The 25,532-nt window shown below is 35.6% G+C and overlaps 1 protein-coding gene across 1 annotated transcript; it reads right to left on the bottom strand.

The window, feature by feature from the left end:
* Positions 1 to 9,540: 9,540 nt before the first annotated feature.
* Positions 9,541 to 23,827, bottom strand: LOC132360173 (serine/arginine-rich splicing factor 4-like). Its single transcript, XM_059915254.1, is given in 3 exon segments — positions 9,541 to 9,879; positions 9,882 to 10,661; positions 23,746 to 23,827. Coding segments are annotated over 3 exon segments (1,179 nt in total). The 3' UTR covers positions 9,541 to 9,562.
* Positions 23,828 to 25,532: the final 1,705 nt, after the last annotated feature.

Raw genomic sequence — 25,532 nt, 5'->3', positions numbered from 1 at the left:
TCCACACACAGCTGTTCTCTACATACTCTGTAGTCATCTCTCCGTGGCCACACAGACCCAGTCTTTCGTAGCTAAGTAACAGAAAGCCTTGTTTCAATTTTGGTGGCCTGATTGTACTCCCGGATTCTATTGTATGTGATCTTGTCTTGCCACTTGATGTTAATTATAGCCTGTAGCCCATGCAAATGAAACTGAGATGAAACATGTGATTTCAATTACAGGGCCGACTCTCACAGTCTGAAGCTGTCACTGCTATCACTTCTCTATAAAGTATGAGCTTTGCCTCTATCTGGACTTTTAAAGCTACCTGTAAAAATGCTGATCACATCAAAGAGCATTGTAGTTTGGCATATTTAACAGTCACCCTAGATACTGAACTCTAGTACTCATCTCCAATGAGTAAACCACAGCAAACAGGAAGGAAGGAATGGAGGGAGGGAAGGAAGCTACCAAACTAACAGAATACAGGTCTTCATATCAAGTATGAAGTCATTTCTTTATTCCCGGAGAAATTGCTATTTTTTGACTCTGATTCCTTAGATAAGATTCTTCACATCAAAGCATTAGATAAACTGCAAGCAGCTATACAAGTATTAGTTATTTAAAATAACAAAATCTTATAAATATTTTACTCACTATTCTGCAGTCTCTCACTACACATAGATTAACCTAGAACTTAAATACTGGAAAAATATATGTTATAGTCAAGTGGCAATATCCTATGTGCGCCACCCCTGTAGGCAAAGAATACTGAAAACAAATAGAGTATAAGTTATTATTAATAATGTAACAAGTTACCATAATAGAGGGGTACTCTGGGAAAAAACAAATTGGTTTACTTCTAATGTGTGTGTTAGTATGCCCCTGTGCATTTTGTGTATATGTGTGTATGTGTTTCTTCTTTGGTAAGCAAAGTACCAGGAAACCACCTTGGAAATGTCTAAAAATGGTAGACTTCTTGGATTCACTTTCATTGTTCACTTAAAAAGATGTAAGAATCAGAACATATAGCCTCCTCGATCAGGCTGGATACAGGGTCTCCTAAAGTCACTGATAATACTATCATTCAGAAGAGTAGATGTAGGACAAGATGCAGTTTGGCATGTTTAAAAATCACACTGGAGTTCAGTGCTCATCTTCATTGAGCAAACCACAGTGAACAGAGGGAGAGAAAGGATAATTAGCAGATCGTTTTTGGAACAGCACCTACTGTGGATCTCCCAAAGAGAAGCAGATTCACTGACTCTACGTCTATGAGGCTGCAAATAAAGACATGTCTCCAAATCTAGATTTAGTTGGCTGCCCACAAACCTGGAAAGTAGTTTTGAAGGGAACTGAGAGAACTGAGATTTTTTTAAAAACTTGAGAATACTGACCTTAGCCAAGCTTATCAGTGAGTTAGTAGGATCACCCTCCCTTATTACCCTAATCAAAAAATACAATAGAAGTCATTGCCCTAGCAGTGGTTCAGCATCTTCTACCAAATGTTCAATAGCCGTATTATATAGTATTTAGATTGGATGACCATAGCTCACAGATTTCTTAGATTCTGCATCTGATTTACACATGTTGTCCCCAAGAAATGATATTAGTAAATATTGTATCTGTCAGTGTATCCTGATTTGGGTGATATATGACATGGTCCCTCTACATTTAGACTAAAAGGCAGAAGTGAACTGATTCCACTCTCAATTTCTCTCAGTCTGGATTTGGAAACTTGATCTCTCTACACATCTGGGTTCCTTGGAACATTCAGGGTTGGGCAGATATGATAATATCAATACTATTAATAATTGTATGGGTGGGACATTAGGAATTTAGACAACACGCTAAATGTTTAGTCAAAGAGTCTCATTACATTATGATTATTTCTCACTGGGTGGAATAATAGCTCTATTTTCTCACATTCATGGAGATAAAATCTAGGACTTTGTTCTTTTATTGATCAGTAATGTGCTTCTGTGAAAGCCTACAGCCTTCATTCCTTTATAATTATCCGTTTAATCTCTAAATAACATGGATTCTAAGTAGAAATTCATCTCCACGTAATAAGATATTCAGCATTTTCTAAAATTATCCTAAGCCTTGCAGTCAAAGTGAGGGGAAAGATTATATTCCATATGCACCACCACTATTTTCTTTGTGTTTAGACAGAGCAGGCTAGAAAGCTTGTTTGAGAATCAGGAATGTTTGACTCTGGTTTTGTTATTACCTAGGAAATCAATTATGTCAGGTTATATATTTCTGATTTTTGCAATGATAATGTTATAATACATAATATTTGAAGATCCTTCTTTTGTTTGAAAGTGATGTAACTCCTTGACTATGATATAATAGGACTGACTACACCATCTAAATTTAATTCTCAAATTCTCTTTCATTAAGTGGACATAGCTCCCTAGGAAAGATTTTCTGATACAAGTAGATGTTAATGAATCTAAACTCCAACATTTGCCAACTGGATAACATTGGACATATATAACGCTAGATATTTAAAAAACTCTCAGCCTCAGATTTTGCATCTTCAAAATGAGAGAGCTGGAAGGATGACTCTTTTTAGTTTTCTAAAATAAAGAATCTATTCCTTAGTGGAGAATTTGTTTCTTAGAAAAATAAGAACTTTGTCTTTTTCCCTATCCTCTGTGAATAACACATCTCTTCTTTTGTGTTCCTCTGTCAGGATAAAAGCCTTTTGTCCTAACTATGATAGGTTAAGGCTTTTAAGAAAGTATAGACAAGAGAAGTCAATTATGGGTTTAAGCTTTGGTAGTATACTCCAAGTTTCTACAGACAACTGGGTGATTTCTTTCCTCTTGCACTCTACTTGCTCTGTTTGGATGCAGCCTGAAAGAGAAAATTCACTTTTCAGCTAGTTGCACTTATGAAAAGAATCTGGGAAAAATCTCACAAGCTCTGAGCCAGCTGCAGAGAGGCTTGAGTGGCTCCTTAATGACGGCAGCTTAGGGACGTGGGAGTGTGGCCACCAATCTGATTTCAGATAAGCACTGTACTTTTGTGAGACTATGGAAATAGTAGGTCAGACACGACAACTGGGCCATTCAGCACTTGGCCTTGGGGCTAGCCTGTGCTGCTTCTGAAATCAGCAAGGAAGCTGCAGAGGCCTGCCATTCCTGGAAACCACCTCAGATTCTCCTATCATGGGGACTGGTCCAGCTTGCATTATGGAGGTCATCCAATCCTATAAATCTGCTCTGACAGAAAAATAATATTTTTCCAACCTGCTGCAAAGTTAAACTGTCAGTTTAGACATTTGCCAGCTTTTTATAAAAGCATCATCAAACCATAAAACAGCCTATAAATGAATATGGTTCCTTCTTCTAGTAAGGTGATTAGAAATAATTATTTCACACATATGCTATGTTTTATAGCCTATTAAATAAAACTTACATATCATATTCAACTTCATTTCCCCTTGTTTTAATCTTATTTTTCCTAAATATATAAGCATAGTTCTATTGTTTGAAGGTAAAACAATCTTCTAAAGAATGTCTTAGTGTTTTATACCTGTTTGTATGGTGTTTCTTTCCTCATATCAACTAACTGGATTGTTGCCACTTCGTTAGCCAGCTCTCAATCAAGCAAGGCGAACACGTGAATTGAGAGATTGCTGCATATGGCAGACAGTACTGAGTAACTCTGCAGGGAATACTTTCTGCCAATTTTGGGTTCTAAATCTGTTTTGTGTGCACATAGTGTCCTCAGCTGAGAAGAGAATTCCAGCTTCATTCAAGCCACAGTACGCCTTGTTTTCCTGTTGGAATCAGGATGTATTCCTGAAACTGTGTGCACAGAACAGTAAACCAATCACTGTGGAATGAACTATCAGTCTGAAATGTCTAACATAACAATTTGTTCAGCCAGTAATAAGAAACAGTTTTGCTTTACATTTGAAAGTCTGGCATTTAACTTATGATTTTGTCAATATACACCAAAGGCCACAGAAAAAGAGCTATGATGAATCTGCTATCAACCTAACTCTGGGCAGTTGTGTGTTTTGTTCTGGTGAGTTTCTGTAAATGCATAACAATAATATTGCCTAGATTCAAAAGAAAATGTGAAGACCATTTCCTGAATAAAGTACATGTACCTGGCAGGAAAATCATGTGAGGAAAGTTTGAATGCAAAGGTTATCAGTTTATTACAGCAACCAAGAGCAGTGCTTATATTAAAGAAGGTGTTTAGCTTTTTATTGGTTTGTCCTTTCAACAAATATTTACTGTGTATCTTTCTGAGAAGCACAATATACCACTTGCTAAGGAAGCCACAGGTGAATATTACACAGGTTTTGCCCCAGGGAGATTAAAATCTATTGGGATGAGTAAACATATAAATGTAAAAGAAGGAGCTATAAATTACTCTCATTCCTCAAGTAGATTATACAAACATCTTAAGGTCAGTACCATGTTATGTCACCCCTCATCCTTTCTCAGCTTAGGTTGATCCTGAGATAAGGACTTGAATGCAAGTAGTTAGTTGATTTGAGAAGTGACCTTAGAAAGTACTGGTAGGGAAATGAGGAAATGAGACAAGAAAGGGAAGGAAGCCAGTACTGGCTGCATTAAAGGAGCAGGCTACTGCCATGACACCCTGGGGATAATCCCACTGGAAATGCCCGGAGATTGCCTAGGACACACCTCTGAGTTAACCCGCTGAAGGAAGGGGTAAAGAAGATTGTTCTTTATCCACCAATTCCTCCCATAACATTGTTTGAGCGCTACTGCAGGTTGCACTAACTCCTGGACACTTCCAGCCTACCCTGAGCACTGACCAAGTAAGTACATTCCTGTGGCCAGATCTCAGGTAGAGACTTAGATCCAGACTACAGCTCCTATCAGGAAGCTGTAAACACATCTGGGAATGGTGAGTACCAAGGGGATATTTGGGTGACAGTGACTATGTCTACTTACTCCCTTAGCTGTAGCTCATACATAGATTTAAACACATTGTGAGCATTTTGACAATACCAATTTATGTAACAAATACTATATATTCTGTCCTCTATTGTATTTTTAGTCCCTGCAATAAACAAATAGATGATCTTCTTTCTCTCTAATTCCTACTTCCATGTATTTATCACTTGTTATTATATAAGTGAGTATTATAATGACTTCCTAATTGATTTCTTGGCCTCCAGTCTGCACCTGCTTTAATCTGCCATATAGAGTGTTATCAGATTAACATTTTGTGTCTTCCTTTATTAAGCAGCTCCAGTAGTTTTTTCCCATGCCTATTAAGGCATTCCTAAATTTCTTAGTCTAACGTCCATAATGTCTGCATTTGCATTCTATAGAATACTTTTACTTGTATCATTTTGTTTCATCTTCACAACAATTCTGTGAATAGATACTATTACCCAGTTTTGGTGATAATCCCTTAAAAGTTTGTGATTTTCCCCAAAGAATTTAAGAGAAGTTTTTATATCTTATACTAAGACAAGGCTTGGAATTTGAAGCCAAGTGCGCTGTTATCATTTATTTGCAATACATTTACCCATTCTCTGGGTTTCTCTGTCCAGCTATGTTCCCAACAATCCCAACTCAGACTCCTTTGCTTGTGATTGGTGCTAGAAGGCGCCAACAGGAAGTCAGCAGCCCCCATGGGTTTGTAAGCACAGGATGCCACTGGAAACAGTGCATCACTTCAGTGGTATTGGATGTCCTCATGTGTGACTTAACATTTACTGTGTATCAGTTTGATAACTCATAATGTGCAGGGTACGTAAAAACAGTCTTATATGTCATACACACACATAAAGGTGGGCATACACACACATCAAAAATATGTAAATTGAGACTTTCTGTCTCAATATTAGTTTGTCTCTATCTCAGAATAAAACGCATATTTTAATGTGAGGTTCAAGACAACATTAACTTGCTAAGGAGATGGGCAAGAACTTATCTGTTTTACTACTGTACTCTGACCATCTGTCTCCAGCTTGTCAGAGAAGTTGGAAAAGCCAAGAGGTAAGTTGTAATTAAAGCAAGTATTTCTTTGACAAGAGCTATGCTGTGAGTCCCATCTCCCAAAGGGGACTGGGGTGGGATGGTAGTCTTCTGACCTTAATCTTAGTGAGAGAATCTTCAAAAAGATAACTCAGCAAGCTTGATTGTCTTCCCAGCAGTGTGGTGACACACTGGATGAGGGTCAGACTCACAAGTGAGGATTTTAAAGGGCAAAAGGCTGTAGCTGAAGCTGCCTGCTGGGCAGCTAAATGAAAATAAAGGTATAATTGAAAATAACTGTACTCCCACTGATGGTATATCAAAGGGGCATCTTTCCTGTACTATTACATAAAAGAAATTTGGCCAGATTTGGTTTAGATACTGCAAAGAGGGACAAATGGAGGGGCAAGTGGACTTTAGCAGAAAGAGGTTGGGAGGGTGTTGCCAAATGCTTAGGAAATGAGGGAGGAATCTTGAATGTCCAGCTGGAGGAGATACATTTGCATGTGTCAAGGGAAGTAGAGAAGAGAGAGCCTTATGACAAGAGAATTTTCTAAGTAACCCATAAAAGCATCTCTGAGAGAGAGAGTATCAGCTTTAAGCTTTTGCCACAGTCAGAGGAAACATGGCAAATTGGTTCAGGTAGGTAATATATAGAGAATCTACACATTTTTTTCCTACTATAGATAGTCACTCCAAAAGGGAAAAGAGAAGCTTGAATTTTAAACAAAGTTTAGAAGCTTTATTATTGTTGTTATAATAGAGTAGATAGAATGACTACTAACCTTACACACTTCTTTGACAAAATTGTTTGGAGGACCTTTTATTTTCTAAAGTGAACAAAATTAGAGATCAAGTTCTAGTGGGCAGATTGAAGACATCTATCCTCCTATGACCATAAAACACATGCACGTTTGACATCAGTAGGTTCTTAAGGAAAACAGACCATTGTTTTCTGAGATAAATTTCCTAAATATATTTGATCTTTACACAAGGAAACCAAACTAGCCTGAAAGGTTATCTTCTTGACATTAAATTGCATGTAAAATGGACTGAGATAACTTTTAGTATCTCTCTTTTTAAAAAATGTTTCAAATATAAGAAAATCCCATTATATTAATGGCATTAATTTAATCTACTTACCAGATAAATGCATATTATTTTACCATTAACATCTAAACTACATAGAAAAAAAGGTATATCTGAATATTGAGTATAAATTTGATATCAAAATATTGAAGCAAACTCCCTTCTAATTGTTTCATGTTTAACAAAATAATTCATAGTATATACAACCCAATGGATCAGAGGCATCATATAATCAGTATGATTTTATGATGCCTTTAAACAAGGGCTGAAAACCTCTGATTTACAAGTCAAAGCTTTAAAGATCAACACAAAAGCAAAATGAATGAATGAATGAATGAAGGCCCTAGGCAGGTTTGGGGAGAGGGGACTTAGAGATCACATTGCCCCAATGAAAACAATATGACATCATTTATACATTTTTAAAAGGGCTTCTCTAAATAAGACTATACAAAGAAAGTTAAAACAAAGCAAAAATGAGAAAAGAACAATCATCATGTAAGATAGTAGATAAAGGCACAGAAAAGAAAACAAAATGTTAAGAAATACTGAAATGGCCAATTATGGTTTAAAGTTTCATTCTGAGATAGACCTGTCATTTTAATGCATTTTAACATAATTTTCTTAAGCCAGAATTTTGTACATTGTAGAAAAATTTAAATACATTACACTCCACACAGATAATCAAGAAGTATTCTCACCACCAGCAGCAATACTTGGATACAACCACCGCTCTCATTTTCTTCCCCTCAGAATTCTATCTATGGATTACATTTCCCTGGATAGGCTTTGCAATCTGGCTTAAATATTTTACTGTCCTTGAGTTTATCAGTGCCTGCTTACTATTTTAATTTTTGCCTCTTTTGGCTACGCATTCTGTAGATATTCCTTCGAAATACTCATCTTAAATACAGCTATGACGGAAGCAACTGTACACAGGAGAACCGTATAAGAGCTCATTATGAAACAAATTGAGCCATATTCAAATATACAGTAAAAGCAGATGAGATATGAGAATTCATGTGATCATAACTTGTGTCACTAATGAGGTATTTGTCACATGACTTCAGTATCTTTTTTGAACTAGGATATTAAAACAAATATGCCATACGGTGAGAAGCAATTGTCCTTATGGTAGACTATTCCCATCACTTTTTAATGACAAGGAGAATATCCTTAAGTGTGAACTGTCTGGGTCACTTTCTAAAAGACTTCAATATAGAGGAGGGTGATTTAAGCAAGACTGTTCCACCTACCTCTTGCTAGAATTACTGTAATTTTTCTGCTAAGAAGAAAATGGGCACCTCTGAATGAATGGATGATACCATGCTTATGGCTGGACACATCTGAAACATCTTGTCAAACGTGAAAGCAAAGAAACTATCAAATTTACTACAGATATGTCAGAAGGATTCAGGAGTGTGGAGAAGCACACACTGACCAATGATAGGACAATCTGAGCATCAATAAAAATAATTATCAAGTAAATTTAAAACATCTGAAATTTTCATATGTGTAAGTTTGTGATGACAGTGGGAGAAATGGGTATTTTTGAAGGAAATACAAATCATTGTTTTTAAAATTGATGAATCAAGAGAAAGAAGTCAGCATTAACAATAAAATCAATACATATGTAACTAGAGTGTAGTAAAAGTTGGAGACATTAAGAGAAATAGGTTAGAAAGTAGGCAGGAGCTAGACCTTAAAAGATACTGTAAGGCATAGTTAGTCTTTATTCTAATTGCAATAGAAAGCCACTGAGTCTTTGAAGCTGGTTAATGATATAATCAGGAAGAAAGAAAAAGTAGAGATAATAATAATGTTATTAATTTTTTTTTTTTTTGTTAAGCAAAAAGAGTCCTTATTCAAATTTAATGGAAACAGGGGTCACTATACTTTGCAAGACGGGAAAAAATAAAATTAAAAAAAATTCTTTTCTTTTCTTTTTTAATATAAAACAATATAATCACAATACCAGAATATGGAACTCTACAGTTTATTTCCTATGGGTTACTGCAGGTATCAATTTTCCTCGACTGTGCTATTCACAACTTTGTTAAGTCCAAAAATATGAAACCGAAGTGGTAGGAAACTTAAGACTTAGCACTTTCACTAAATGGCATACATCAAAGGGCATCAATTCAAGGGCAAAATGGTTGAACTCACCATACCTACCTATGTCATCATTCCAGCCTTAAAGCCATCCAGGTACTGAGCTCCCTGTAGGAAAGGCCAGGCCTCAAAGCCAAGGCATTTTGGATATTCTACTGTGGGCCATGAGGAAAGGGGGTTTTCAAAGAGAAGACTGCTTTCCGTCGAGCAGGAAGGCCTGACGCCAGGAGGCTTTACAGAGAGGAAGCGCTTAGACTTAACAATTGTAGACACACCATTAGGGGAGTTAAAAATGTACAGCAGTGACATATGTTCTACTTCAATCACTTGTGCTACGGCTACCAGGCTACCAAACATGTACGAAAGACTTCTCGGGTAGTTCCAGCTGTGGTCGTAGCCAGTTAGGACCTTGAGTGGGACCTAGATCTAAACCGGGAGGGCGATCTGGACGCAGACCTGGATCTAGACTTGGACCGGGATCGGGTTTTTGACGCAGACTTTGATCTGGAGCGTGATTCTGAGGGAAGGTTTGGTTTTGATTTGGAATTGGACCTCGACCTGGACCGGGTCTCCTGATTGGCTCCAGCATCCTTACTCTCCGCTCGGCCTTCCCTCTGGCCAGACTCGGACTTGGCGTGTTCCCGCTTCTTCGAGCCTGAGCGGGATCGCGATCTGGGCTGGGAGCGGTCGTTGTCTTCCTTCTTCTTTTTCTTGCCAACTTGCTGTCTCGCTTGCCGCCTCGTTTTCTGCTCCTCTCGCTCTTGCTGCGGCTCCGGCTGCGGCTCTTGCGCAGGCTCTTCTCCTTGCTTCTGCTTCGGCTCACGCTGCCCCGCTTCTCCTGCGCGCCCCTCTCCTGGCTGCGGCGTCTACTTTTGCTCTTGCTTTTCTGCCTGCTGGGGCTGCGGCTCTTGGACTTGCCGGTGCTGTCGCTGTTCTGGACCTTCTCCTCGGCCTGGTCTTTGCTCTTGCTGCGGCGCTTGTCGGCGCTGCGGCTGCGGCTCTTGCTCCGGGAACGGGAACCTGACCCGGAGAGGGATCTACTCTTGGAATGACTGCTTTTGCTGCTGCCGCTTCGGCATCTGCTCTTAGGAGAATGTCTGCTTCGAGAGCGAGACCTTGAGGGACTCCGGCTCCTGGAGTAGGACCGGCGTCGTCTAGAACCCGGCTTGTCTTCAACGAATCTGATTTTTCTGCCATTGACTTCAGTTCCATCTAACTTTTCCAAAGCCCTTTTCATATCAGAGTAAGACACACATTCAATCACCCCTTCAATTTTGCGTCCCTTGTGAGCATCTGCATAGGTCACTTCTCCCGCCTGACGCCTATAATCCTTTAGGTCTTGCCAGCTGCACCGACTTGACAAATTCTCCCCAATAAGTCCGTATTCTGTGCGGGTAGGAGGGCCATATTTATCTCGGCCACTTCTTCTATAACCATATCCACTGCGTCCAGAACCGTAACTGCCATCTCGTCGCGGGCCGCCGGCATGCTCAACGATTACTCGTTAATGATATAATTAGGAAGAAAGAAAAAGTAGAGATCATAATAATGTTATTAAAATTAAAAGGAGGAAACATGAAAGAAAAGATCTCATTATCTGAAAAGGCAAATGGGTGTTGGTATTCTGACAAAAGAAGGGTGAGAATGTTGTCTCTGTCATTGGAGAGTTAAACTTGGTAAGGGAATGGAGCATAATGCTGTACAATATTAAATGTTCATCTGTAACTTTGTAAAATACATTTAAGTGACACATATCAGCATGGTTGTGTTATTCACTGAGCATTTCAGATGGAGGTACATGTCAGGTTAAACTTAGAATTAATTCAGACTTGATGTTTCCAAGTGGATATGGCAGGAGAATAAAGATGTGAAGAAGTTAAGAGATTTACAGGAGAGTGATTGTGGTGCTGAAGCATGAACTCTAAACGGGTTACGGGGAGGTGAGGACATGAGTGAAAAGTTTTAAGTGGACTGTAGGTCCTGAGGAGATTGAAGAAATGTTGGAGTGAATACTTGAGTAAATGTGTGATAATAAAAAATGTGGTGATTAAAACTAGAGTAGAATACTAAAAAAAATGTAGATTTGACAGGTGTTATTTTTGATGATGAAAAGTGGAATATGAGCATGGGAGTGCTTGTTTAGGGTGGAACAGAGGAAAAGATCACTGATATTTAATATTTCAAAAAACTGAGGGACCAGAAATGGCTCATCTACTATGTTAACATGAATGTTGAAATGCCAAAGTTGATAATAGTAATAGTAGATAAGGAAGAACAGTTAGATTTATTGCAGCTGCAGTTTGGTCATATAAGTGTAAGAGAAATTTCTAGAACCAAAGAGAATACAGTTCCAGGTAGGAGTTTAGGTGAATTGATTGGAAAATGATCCCTAAGTAAAGTAGGAAAAAATTATAATCAGGGAGTAAATGAGTTTAAACCACTTAACCTCATTTAATCTCAAGTCTCTCACAAACAGAGCAAGAGCATTGGGAAAAAGTGTTGACTAAGGACTTTTCAAATGATATCGGTCTTTATTTCTAGTAAGTGTCAAGGAGGTATTTATGCATTCATAGATCTGTGCCCTAGACAGTTATGTGTTTGGCCAACTACTTTGCCTCACTTTTTAGTTTGAAATGATTCTCAAACTTTGAAGAATGATAAGGAAAAATATAATGGTTACAGAAAACTCTTCATTTTGGTTGATGCAGAGTGTTTGGTCTTACCAGTTTCCTAAATATTGAAGCAGGTCATTATGTGCTTGAGACTGAATCAGAATGATGGGCATCAATCACACAATGGAATTGTTATTATCATAAATTACATTTATTTGTTTTGGAATATTAAATAAATCTTGCATTTCTGGGATGAACTTCACTTGGTCATGATGTATTATTCACATACAATTAGATTCAATTTGATAACATTTTGTTTAGATTATTTGCATCTATGTTCAAGAAAGTATTGGTCGGCAGTTTTCTTGTAACAGTTTTGTCTGGTATTGGTTTCAGGGTAATGTTTACTTTATAGAATGAGTTGAAAGTGTTTCTTCCTCTCCTGATTTCTGGAAGAGATAGAATAGAATTGGTATTATTTTTTTCAAGTGGTTGGTAGTCACCAGCAAATACGTCTAAGTACAGAGTTTGCACAGTGACAATGTTTTTAACTACAAATTCAACTTATTTAAAAGAGATGGAGGTATTTAGGTTACATATTCCTTCTTTTGTTAGTTTGAGTAATTTTGTTAGTGTCAGTCAAAAAATTAATCCATTTCTTCTAAATTGTCAAAATAAAATTGCTTACAACTTTCCCTTTTTCTCCTTTTTAATATCTGTAGATTCTGTACTAATGTCACTATTCTTACTCCTGACACAGACTTGTGTCCTTCCTTTCTTTTTTTCCTGATTAACCCAGCAAGAAGTTTGTCAGCTTTACTGAGTTTTTCAAAGAACAAGCTTTTGATTTCATTATTTTTCTGAATTCATTTTCTGTTTGCTATTAATGGATTTTGCTCTGATCTTTATTATTTACTTTCACTGCTTATTTTGGGTCTCATTTATTCTCATTCTCTTAGTTTCTTAAGAGGGAAGTTGAGATCATTGATTTGAGATCCTTCTTATTTTCTAATATTTGTGTTTAGTTCTATAAATTTCCCCCTATGTACTGTCCAAGCTGCCTCTTACAAATTCTGTTATGTTGTGTATTCATTTTTCATTCAACTCAAAATACTTTCTAATGACACTTTTGATTTTTTTCTTTGACCCATATGCTATTTCAAAGTGTGTTATTTAATTTCTAAGTATTAGGGATATTTGAAAGATCTTCCTTTTATTGATTTTTGAGTCCACTGTGGTCAGATAGCATGTTTTGTATGACTCAGATCCTTTGAGAGGGGTTTGTGGACCAGAATATGGTCTATTTTGGAAAATAATTGGCATACATTTTAAAAGAATGTGTTTTCTGATGTGGTTGGTAAGAATGTTCTGTAATGTTAACTAGGTCCAGTTTATGGAAATTGCTTTTTAAATTTTCTATATCGTTACTGATTTTTGGTCTAATTGTTCTATCCATTTTTAAGGGCACAATATTGAAATCTATAGCTATATTTTTGTATATGCCAAATTCTCTTTGTATTTCTATCCGTTTTTTGATTCATGTATTTTGAAGCTCTGTTATTAGGTACATCCATGTGTAGGATTGTTATTCCTCTTGATGTATTGATCCTTTAGCATTATTATTATTTTTTATTTTTTATTGAAGTACAGTTGATTTAAAATGTTGTGTTAGTTTCTGGTGTATAGCAAAGTGATTCAGTTATACATATATACATATATATATTCTTTTTCATATTCTTTTCCATTATGGTTTATTACAGGATATTGAATATAGTTCCCTGCATTATGTAGTAGGACCTTGTTGTTTATCTATTTTATATATAGTAGTTTGTATCTGCTAATTACCTAATCCCTCCCATCACCTTTCCTTTTTGGTAACCATAAGTTTTTTTCTATGTCTGTGAGTCTGTTTCTGTTTTGTAAATAAGTTCATTTGCACCATATTTCAGGTTCCACATATAAGTGATATCATATGGTTTTTATGTTTCTCTTTCTGACTTACTTCACTTAGTATGATAATCTCTGGATCCATCCATGTTGCTGCAAATGGCATTATTTCATTCTTTTTTATAGCTGATTATATATACACAATGGAATACCAATACACAATATAAATATAAACACACACACACACACACACACACACAACCACATCTTCTTTATCCATCCATTTGTCGATGGACATTTAGATTGCTTCCATGTCTTGGCTATGTAAAAGTGCTGCTTTGAATATTGGGGTGCTTGTATCTTTTCAAATTAGCGTTTTCTTCAGATATATCCCCAGGAGTGGGATTGCTGGATCATATGGCAACTCTATTTTTAGTTTTTAAGGAATATCCATACTGTTCTCCATAGTGGCTGCATCAATTTACATTCCCACCAACAGTGTAGGAGGGTACCATTTTCTCCACATCCTCTCCAGCATTTATTATTTGTGGACTTTTTAATGATGGCCATTCTGACCAGTGTGAGGTTATACCTTACTGTAGTTTTGATTTACATTTCTCTAAGAATTAGTGATGTTGGGCATTTTTTCATGTACCTATCTGCCATGTGTGTGTCTTTTTTGGAGAAATGTCTATTTAGGTCTTCTGCTTATTTTTCGATTGGGTTGTTTTTTTGTTTGTTATTGAGTTGTATGAGCTGTTTGTATATTCTGGAAATTAAGTCCATGTCAGTTGCATCATTTGCAAATATATTCTCCCAGTCTGTAGGTTGTTTTTTTTTGTTTTGTTTATGGTTTCCTCTGCTGTGCAAAAGCTTGCAAGTTTGATTAGGTCCAATCTGTTTACTTTTGCTTTTATTTCTACCCCCTTGGGAGACTGACCTAAGAAAACATTGCTACAATTTATGTCAGAGAATGTTTTGCCTATGTTCTCTTCTAGGAGTTTTATGGTGCCATGTCTTATATTTAAGCCTTTAAGCCATTTTGAGTTTATTTTTGTGTATGGTGTGAGGGTGTGTTCTAACTTCATTGATTTACATTGGCTGTTCAGATTTCCCAACACCACTTGCTGAAGAGACTGTTTTTTCTCCATTGTATATTCCTGCCTCTTTGTCAAAGATTAATTGACTGTAGGTGTGTGGGTTTATTTCTCGGCTCTCTATTCTCTTCCATTGATCCATATGTCTGTTTTTGTGCCAATACCATACTGTTTTGCTTACTGTAGCTTTGTACTATTGTCTGAAGTCTGGGAGGGTTATACCTCCAGCTTTGTTCTTTTTCCTCAGGATTGTTTTGGCAATTCTGGGTCTTTTATAGTTCCATATAAATTTTAGGATTATTTGTTCTAGTTCTGTGAAAAGTGCCGTGGGTAATTAGTATCATTAAATGAACTTCTTTATCCATTGTGTTAGTTTTGCATTGTTCCTGTGTCTTCTTCAGTCCAGGCTGCTTTAACAGAATATCATAGACTGGATCGACATCATAAATTTATTTCTCACAATTCTGGAGGCTGGGAAAGCCACAGTTCAAGGTGCTGGCAGATTCTGCAAGGGCTTGCTTCCTGGTTCATAGATGGCAGTTTTCTCACTGTGCCTTCACAGGGTAGAAGGGGGAAAAGAGCTCCCTGGAGTCTCTTTTAAAAGGGAACTAATCCCATATATAAGTACTTTGGTCCCATATGTAAGACCTCCCAGAGGCCCCATCTCCTAATACCATCACATTGATGTTTAGGATTTCAAAATATAAATGTACAGAGGATGCAGACATTCAATCTATAACATCCTGTAACAAACTATCAAAAATGTTAGTGCCTTAAAAACAACACAAATGTTTTATCTGTTCTGTAGGTTAGAAGTCTGACCCAGGTCTCTGTGGGCTTAAAAAATTAAGGTGGCAAGGCCATGTTCCTCTCTGGAGGATCTAGATGAAATCTGTTTCCTTGCCGTATTCAAATTCTAGAGACAACCCAAATTCCTTGGCTTGTGGTCACTTTCCTTCCATTTCAAACTCAGCAACATTTCATCTCCCTTGCCATTCTTCCATTGTCATATTTCCCTCTGACTATAGTCGGGTAAAGTTCTCTCTTGTAAGAACCTAAGTGATTAGATTGGGCACACCTGGATAATCCAAAATAATCTCCCCATTGCAAGGCCCTTAACCTAATCACACCTGCAAAGTCCCTTTTGCCATATAAGGTAATATTTTCTCACTGTTCTGGGATAAGGACATGTACATATTTGGGGGGAGGGGTATTATTCTGCCTACCACACATTTGGCATGATGCATTGTCTGAAGTCTATTTTGCCTAATACTTATATAGGCACCCCAGTTTTCTTTTTGCTTAGTATACACATGGTCTATCTTTTTTCATCCTTTCATTTTTAATCATTTGTGTATTTAAAGTTTGTTTCTCATATGCAACATACGGTTGATTATTTTCTATGCAATCTGACAATCTTTGCCTTTTAATTGGGGTATTTAGAATATTTACATTAATATGATTATTCTTAAATAGTTAGGATTAAATCTACTACTACTTGTCCCTTCTGTTATTGGTTCACCTTTGTCTGTTCTTGCCTTTTTTTAAATTGAGTATATTTTATTCTATTTCTTTTTATTTTTTGCTTATTAACTACATTCTTTTAAAATATACTTTAGTGGTTACTTCAGGATTTACAGCATACATCTTTAACTTACCACAATCTACCTTTAAGTGTTATTATACCTCTTTACATATAAAGTATAAGAATACTTGGAATAGCATGCTTCCTTTTTTTCCTTTCCTAGTTTTTGTGTTATCTACATTATATTTCTACATGTGTTTTAAAATCCATACTGCATTGTAATTATCTTTTTAAATTGTCATTGTCTTATAAAAAGGATTATATAAGAAAAAATCTTGTATATTTACACATGTAATTGCCACTACTGTTAAACTCTTCATTCTTTTGTGTAGATTCACATTTCCATCTGATGTCATTTTCCTTCTATTTGAAAGATTTCCTTTAACATTTCTTGTAGTATAGATCTGTCTGCTGGTGATAAATTATCTTAGCTTCTACATATCAAAAATGTCTTTATTTCACCTTCAGCTTTGTAAGATATTTTCCAGAGTTTAAATTCAGTGTGGATAATTTTTATCATTCAGTACTTTAAAGTTGTTACTCTAGCACTTTCTCCCTTGTCTTGTTTGCAATGAAAAATGTGCTGGTATCCTCACCCTGGCCATTTTTCTTCTGTTCATGATGTATCTTTCTTTTTCTGAATGCTTTTAAGATTTTTTCCTTTATCCTCAGTTTTGAGTAATTTAATTATGATGTGTCTTGATGCAGTTTATTTTGTGTGTGTGTTTGGGACTTATTGTATATGTAGCTTTGTAGTTTCTACCGAATTTGAAAAAAAAATGTGGTCACCATTTTTTTAGAGTAAAATTTTTCATTTCTATATTTATTTTTATATGGTTTCTATTACTACATCTTCAAGTTTACCAATCTTCTTCTTTCTGCAATGTCTAATATACCATTAATTTCATCCATTGTAATTTTCATCTCATACTTTGCAGCTTTTATCTTCAGAAGTACAACGTGTCTTTTTTAACACATTTTATTTCTACACTTAACTTTTGAATAGATATAATAGAGCTGTATTAACTGTTTTAACAACGTTGCTAATTCTAACATCCACATCAGTTCTGGGTAAGTTTCAAATGATTAATTTTTCACCTCATCCTCCATTCTATTTTCTACTTCTTTGCATGCCTGGGGATTTTGATTGGATATGACACATTGTGCATTTTACCTTTTTCTGTGCTGGATATTTTTGTATTTCTATAAATATTCTTGAGCTTTGCTCTGGGATGCAGTGAAGTTACTTAGAAACGGTTTGTCTTTTCAAATATTGCCTTTTAGCTTTGTTGGGCAGGAGCAGAGAAGTGTTAACACTAGGGTAATTATTCCCATCTACTGAGAAAAGGCTCTTCTGAGTTATTTATCCAATTCTTCAAGAATTACAAGGTTGTTCAGTTGCTGGTAGAAACAGCCACTATTCCAGACCCTATGTGAGCACTGAGCACTATTCCCTTTAATCCTTTGGGTGATTCTTTCCCTAAGTATTTTCCGGGTTTGAACACAGTCATTGGTACTCTGTTGAATACCCTAGGAGGAACCTCTGCAGCTCTCTGGAGTTTTTTTTGTTTTTTTGTTTTTTTCCCTCTGTGCATTCACTTTTCTCCCATACTCTGTCCTGCAAACTCTAGCCACCTTGGTTTCCCCAGACTCTCAGCAATGTCTTCTCAACTCTGGGAGTCCTCTGAGCTCTATCTGTATTTCCCGCCCCTGTCTTGTGGCCTGAAAACTCTTTTACCTGGGCAGTTATAGAGCTAACATCTACTGTTCCTCATCAATCAAGGAATGCAATCATTCATTGCCTAATATCCAATGTCTTAAAAACTGTGATTTTATATTATGACATATGTTATTTAATATATGAAATTGTGGCTTTTCAGGTAGGATTGTAAATTAATTCTAGCCCAGTTACTTTATCTTGTCCAGAAGTAGAAGTTCCATTGATTTACTTTTGCTTTTAATGAATATCCACACATTTCCATTTCCTCCTCACATTTGAGAAGTATGGGGTGGAACTGAGAAATTAGGAGCAAGAGCCCTGTTTATACTTTCTGAAAAAATCTATTGGATATCAAATTTAAAAATTATAAAAAATATGTATTATTAACACAAAATGGCTACATAAGAAGAATGTTGCTTTGCCAATAGCATACCTAAACAGAGGCAGGATTTTGTTTTTGTTTGTTTGTTTGTTTTGAGGGAAGCTTCATCCTTCAGGGTTGGTGGGTTGATCAGGCATATCCTATTGTACATTCTCACCTTCAGAAAATTATTCCCTTTTCTTCTTTAAAAAGCTTCCTTACCCTAGAGGTTTATATAAAAATAATTTATTTTGTTCCTCTCATATACTTTGCTATTGTCTGCCCTTCATTCACTGAAAACTTAAGCACTTTTCCATCTTGATTCATGTTATCATTCCATGTATATCCATATGGACAAGTAATGGAACAATCTATTCTACTAGTTCCTAAACTTTTTTAACTTTAATAGTCTTTGTATCATTCTACATCAGGACCTTGGTTTTACTTTTGATATTATTAATATTAGAAACTGCTATGCCTCCAAAATATTAAATCAATTCCAATTCCATTTTTTGTCCCAAATGTTATTTTTCTCTTATTAACTTCCACCTGCCTTCAGTTTTTTTTTTTTTCAGTTAATATCCCACAATTTATTAAAGTGATCAATTCCTTACAATATTCTAATTTCTTCTGACTGATTCTCTTCTAGGAATTATTTGGAAAAACACCATTCCTACATATACTCACCACTTAGTTTCTCTACACCTGCCCTTATGAAGCTGAACATTGATGTGAAAATCAAATACAATACAGATAGAGGTCAATATAAATTTATGACCCCCACACTCAAAGAGAGTCTGCATATTGCCCAATAATCCTTCACATTTCACTAGTAATAATCATCTGAAGTGCCCCATATAGACTGTTTCAAACCTTCTCATGCCTCAAAACATCCACATTTCTCCCTTAGTCTCTCTACATTTCAATAACTCACAATTTATTTCTTGCTATTTACAGGCATTTGTAAACAAATATTTTGTTTTTATTTGATGTATTCACAATATTATCTACATATATTTTCTTCAAATTTTCATACTCCATTTAACCACTTAAGACACATTCCAGTATGACTTCAATCCTCTACTTACTGAACAGGTTCTTTAATATCACCAACCACCTCTGTTTCTAAATAAGACATTTCTAATTCCTCATTTTCCTGAAAATCTCCCTGATAATCGACTCTGTAGTCAACTTTCTCTTTTACCTGCTCTCACACACTCCTGGATTTTTATTTCCACCTCTCTGGCTTCTCCTCCTGAAATCTTTTTCTTCCTCCTCTATCATGCAGAATAATGTTGAATTTCCTTACGGCTCTCCTTTTTGTCTCTACCATCTTTCCATAGATAATCTTATTCAAGCCCATGACTTTAGTTAGCTACCATGCTATTCATAAACTGTTCTTGTCTAATTTTTGTTAGTGATACATACAGAAATTTTAACTTAAAAACATCAGAGTCATCTTTGATTCTTTGATTTCTCACTCTCTCCTACCTCCCAAATGCAACCCATTTCTAAGTTTGATATATTCTACATTAAAACCTGTCTTTAATCAGATCACTGTTTTACAGTGAGGTAGTGTAGCATCATAATTAAGACCATGGACTGTGATATAAAGCTTCCTGATGCCCACTCTTTTCTATTACTAGTAGCATGATCTGCAGGAAGTAGTAACTCCTCTAAGCTGTATCTTCTCATCATATATTAGTTATAATAACTCATACATAAAATGCTTAGCATGCACAGACCTACATCCTTCACAAAAGTTAATTCAAAATGGACTTTAATATAAAACACAAAACTATAAAACTCCTAGAGGATACATAGGAGAAAATCAAGATGATCTTGAATATGGCAATCACTTTTTAGATACAACACCAAAGACACAATTAATGAAATAAATAACTGATAAGCTGGACTTCATTAAATTTTTAAAATTCTGCTATCGGAACTATCTATAAAGAGAATGAAAAGGCAAGCCACAGAATGAGAGAAAACATTTGCAAAAGACACATCTGATAAAGGACTGTTATCCAAAATACACAAAGGACTCTTAAAACTTAACAATAAAAAAAGCAAACTACCTGATTAAAAAATGAGCCAAAGATCTTAGCCGACACCTCACCAAAGAAGATGTACAGGTAGCAAATAAGCATATAAAAAGATATTCTACATAATATGCTACCAGAGAAATGCACTTTGAAACAACAAGATACCACTGAACACCTGTTACAGTGGCTGACATCTAGAACACTGATAACTCCAAATGCTAGCAAGGATTTGGAGCCAAGAAGAACACTCCTTCACTGCTGGTAGGAATGCAAGATGGGTCAGCTACTTTGGAGGGCTGTTTGGCAGTTTTTTAAAAAACTAAACATACTCTTAACATAAAATAAGATTCAGCAATTGTGCTTCTTGATATTTACCCAAAATTAGTTCAAAACTTATGTCCACAGAAACCTGCACGTGGATGTTTATCAAAACTTTGTTGACAACTGTCAAACCTTGGAAGTAACCAAGATGTCCTTCAGTAAGTGAATGGATAAATAAATTGTAGTGCATTCAGAAAATGGAATATTAGTGAGAGCTAAAAAAGACATAAGCTATCAAGCCATGGAAAGATACGGAGGAAACTTAAATACATATTACTAAGTGAAAGAAGCCAATCTGAAAAGGCTACATACTGTCTGATTCTAAGTATATGACATTCTGGAAAAGGCAAAATTTTGGAGACAATAAAAAGATCAGTGGTTTCCAAGGGTAGGAGTCCAGAGAGATGAATAGGCAGAGCAAAGAAGATTTTTAAGGCAGTAAAAATATTTTATATCATACCATAATGATGCATAGATGTCATCATACATTTGTTCAAATCCATAGGATGTACAACACCAAGAGTGAATCCTAAGGTAAACTATGGACTTTGGGTAATTGTGAGGTGTTAATGTAGCTCATCCTTGGTTAAAAAAGAAAATATGAACCATTCTGGTTAGTGATGTTGATAATGGGGGAGGCTATGCATATGAGGGGGCTGGTGATATAAGAATAATCTCAATACCTGTCTCTTAACTTTGTTGTAAAACTGGTGCTGCTCAAAAAAAAAAAAAAAGTCAAAAAATAAACTGCACAAACTTCAGAGGAAAATAAATATCTAGGATGGTGTGTGGCACATCATAAAGTCTCAGTAAAGGTTCTTTATTATAATTGTTGTTGTCATTGTCATTGTTATTATTATCATCCATGGCCAGTACTACAAGCCTAGTTTATGTCAATAGGCCTTATCCTCTGCAATATCACTTGACTGGTTTCTCTCCTTCCACTTTTGCCCCTTCCTATACATATCTAGTCAGCAGTAGGAATAAGCTTTTAAAAATGTAAATTGGAATCACATTATTTATCTGATTTAAAATCCTCTATGATATCCTTTTGCAATTAGATTGATTTTGAAAATATTTGTGTTCTGTGATGCCAAATATAATCTGGCCCCTGCCCAACCTTCCAACTTCAAAACTTGCTACTCTTCATTATGTTTCATTCATACCTCTTAGCCAAAAGAGGTTTTCTTTTCCTAAAGTATGCCAAGGCCTTTCTCCTGGCTGCCCTTCTTCCCCCGCATCCAATCACTCTTCCCCTCGGTTGTTTGCTTTCAAACGTCAGATTACAACATAAATAACACTTCCTCAGACAGACCTTCCATAACCACACTCAATCTGAAAAATCTCCTCATTCTTTACTCTTAAAAAAATTTCTGTTTCTTCCTGGACCGTATCATACTTTCTAATTAAATACTTAACATGTGTGTTACTTGCATATTGCCTGTTCCCCACATGACTCCATGAAGGCTGGGTCCATGACTGTGTTGTTGATCACAGTATATCCAGAGACTTGTATAAAACATAGCAAATAATCCAAGTCTAATAAAATAATTGTTGAATAAATAAACACTCAAATAAATAACTAAAAGAATATGGATTTTGATTAAATATTAATGAGGAAAATTAGGGGCTGCATGTTTTCCAAGCTTTTATAAAATATTAATTTAGCTAATATTTATTGAACACCTACTATCTGCCAGGCTAATTACATAGGTTAATGTATATTTCTCATGACAAATCTGTAAACTCAATTATATACATTTTTCTGATTAAAAAAATGAGGCTCTATTAGATTATGTAACATGTCAAATTACCCAACTTGTAAAGAACAGAGTCTCTAGATCTGTGATGTTCCAGGATCTTCCTGTAACAACACAGCATGACTATCAGTATAGATTAGACATTGTGCATTCAAAATTGTTAATTTTTCAGAAAATTTACCTCAGAAACTGAGGTACAGAGAGACAAAAAATGCCTTACCAAATGCCATACAATTAACAAATAAGAGAGGAGGCCTCTGGACTTCCATCCAAAGTGTGTTTATCTCCCCTGTGTTGAAATACAAAGAGCAGCTAAAACAATAGTCAATCATTTCAGAAAATCTTAATAACTTATCTTGTTCCAGCAGGAGGTCCATAAGTAATTTACACTATTGTTAAAGAGTTTTCTTCCTTGCTTAGAGGGATTATGCCTGTTCAGTGCTTTAGGTTTATAAAAGGTGTTATATTAGCCTTTGCAATTTGACACTTTTGAAGTACAAGGGAAAAAAAAATGCGGGCATATTGCAAGGAATATGTGTTCTAATCAATGATTACTTTTTGTGTCCTTCAAATTTTCTTTATCAAATTTTTTATTATCATCTAGAAAAATATAATATTATTAAACAGATATTTTTAGATACTCAGACTTTCCATCATTTGTAAACCTAAAAGCTATCCTAAAAGCAGGATGACAGGAAGAAGCAAGACTAAATAATTACTAAAAGACATCCAACCAGTTTTTACATGATATCAGTATTATGTCTGTCTACCTAGCATATTTATATTGTTCTGAAAAGATTATCACAATTTATAACTGGCATTTTTTTTATGTTTTAACAAAAGGATTTTTAAAACATAGTTTTAGGAAACCCGATAACAACAACAAAAGAATGCCAATAATAACACTTTTAATAAATATATAATACTTATAAACGAAAAATATGTGGCAAGCCTGTGCTCTGATCATCTTTTTCATGCTCAATCTCAGTTAATCTTCACAGTAACTTATTACTAAAAAGAAAATACCTTTATCATTCCATTTCACTCATAAGAAAATTGCACTTTGGGGACTTTAATTAACACCTATGACTTCCTAGCTGGTAATGAAAGAGCTGTCATTCTGACCTAGATCTCCCTGGAGCCCAAGCCCATAAACTTATCCAACACAATAAAACTGAACATTAAAATGATACCTTTGGAAAGGGCAATATTTTTCAATACTGTTGGAATATGCTTCAGAGTTTCTCCAATGTGTCTTGAAGGGTTGAGAATCATTAACCTACACGAATAGCTTCTTAAGTATTTGCAAAAAGGAACAAAGTAAATTATATAAGTTTCCTCCATATTGAATAAACACCATTTTGTATATACTGGATCAAAAATTGATTGAGCTGTACATGCATGGTTACTGAAGTGGGTTGGAAGGAAGGAGTGTTCAAGCAGAGAGTCATGGAGAGAAGGAAAGAAAGGGTGCCTTTGTTAAAATGAAAGTAACTCAGTGTGATGAAAGCTTATAGTGTGAAGGTGTGGCTCGTCAACCTCTCCCTCACCTGATGATAACCTTAGCAAAAGCATTATCATTTTTTCTCAGGGATCCATATCATTCAATTTCCCTTTCTGTAAAGTAATTCTTACCTTGAAATAATAAATCTCACACTATAGGATTAATGTGAGAATTAGGTATAGCAAATGTACTATTATTAAAGCAGGAACTTATATAATGGTTAAATGGCTGGATGAAAGGGTGGATGAGAGGATATGGTAAAATGAACTTCACAGGTAGGCAAGAGGAAAGAGTGAGGGGACAAAGGAAATTTTGTGAAATTAGGAGTTTCAAATAAATTCTGAGTAGGATTGTTATTTTAAAAAATAACAATGATTATGATTGTTATTTTAAAAAACAAGATTCTAAGCACATGAAAGAATTTAAAATGAAAAACAAATGTATGACCACATTTGTGTTTTAAGTAAATCACTGTTCTGTCCCTGTGGTGTTAGATTTAAGACAGATTGGGTGATTCAGGGAGACAGTAGAATCAGGGAAACAAAGTATGCAATCTACTTCAGTAATCCAAACATGAAGTTATTAGCCAGCACCGTACCCCACTGGCCCCGCCAAAAAAAAAAAAAAGCCAAAAATTTAGGGATGGAAAGGAAGAAAAGACTGTAGTTGATATTTAGGTTACAGTGATAAGCTATGGTGAACAATTGAATGTGGGTATAAAAAGTAGCATCAGACAAATCCAGGTTTCTCCCTTGGACATTATTTAACTAGATAACAGGGCTTGAGAGAAGAAAAATGTGTTAAGTTTTGTCCATTTTGAGATTATAAAACAGTTGGGAAAAAAATAGGTGGCAAGGACAGGAAGCTACTACTTATTTACAGTAAGACTATCACTTTTATTTTGAAAAGAAACATGTATGATCAAAGAGCAAAATATCTCATTTCCTACTAATGCTCCTCAGTATATAATAAATGCAAAGAAAGTTCTACCAATAATATAATTCCAAATGGAATAAGAAATGAAATCACACTGATTGTGTTCATATTAAACTTGTTTACCTAAATCCTATATTATTTTCCTAGAAACTAAGAAAGTTGAGAAGTTAAAAACAGGAATTTATTAATGTGATTAAGGGTTATGTTTTTGCTTTGCCCTTATGATGTAGCAGACCCCTGTAATCCTTGAACTACACCATGACACAGGCAATTGACTCTGCTAAATATACAAAGAGCTGATCCATTCATGTGTTTCATAAAATATGCATGAATTTTAATCTCTGTTCATAATGAAGTTTTTCCAAGAACAATAGGAATATCCTTAATTCCAAAAATTAAAATGACAAAATCTGGGACACATCAGTATACTATGTTTACACTGAAGCAAAGTAACCTCAGTATCCAGGGTCCTAGAGACTCTGACATGTTGAAAGACTTGAGAACTTATGTTTTCTCAAGCTAAATGAATAACTGATATAA

This window comes from Balaenoptera ricei, chromosome 1 (assembly GCF_028023285.1).
Source record: "Balaenoptera ricei isolate mBalRic1 chromosome 1, mBalRic1.hap2, whole genome shotgun sequence".
Lineage (NCBI taxonomy): Eukaryota > Metazoa > Chordata > Mammalia > Artiodactyla > Balaenopteridae > Balaenoptera > Balaenoptera ricei.
Note: the sequence above shows the minus strand (reverse complement) of the source record. Positions and strands in the feature narration are given on the sequence as shown.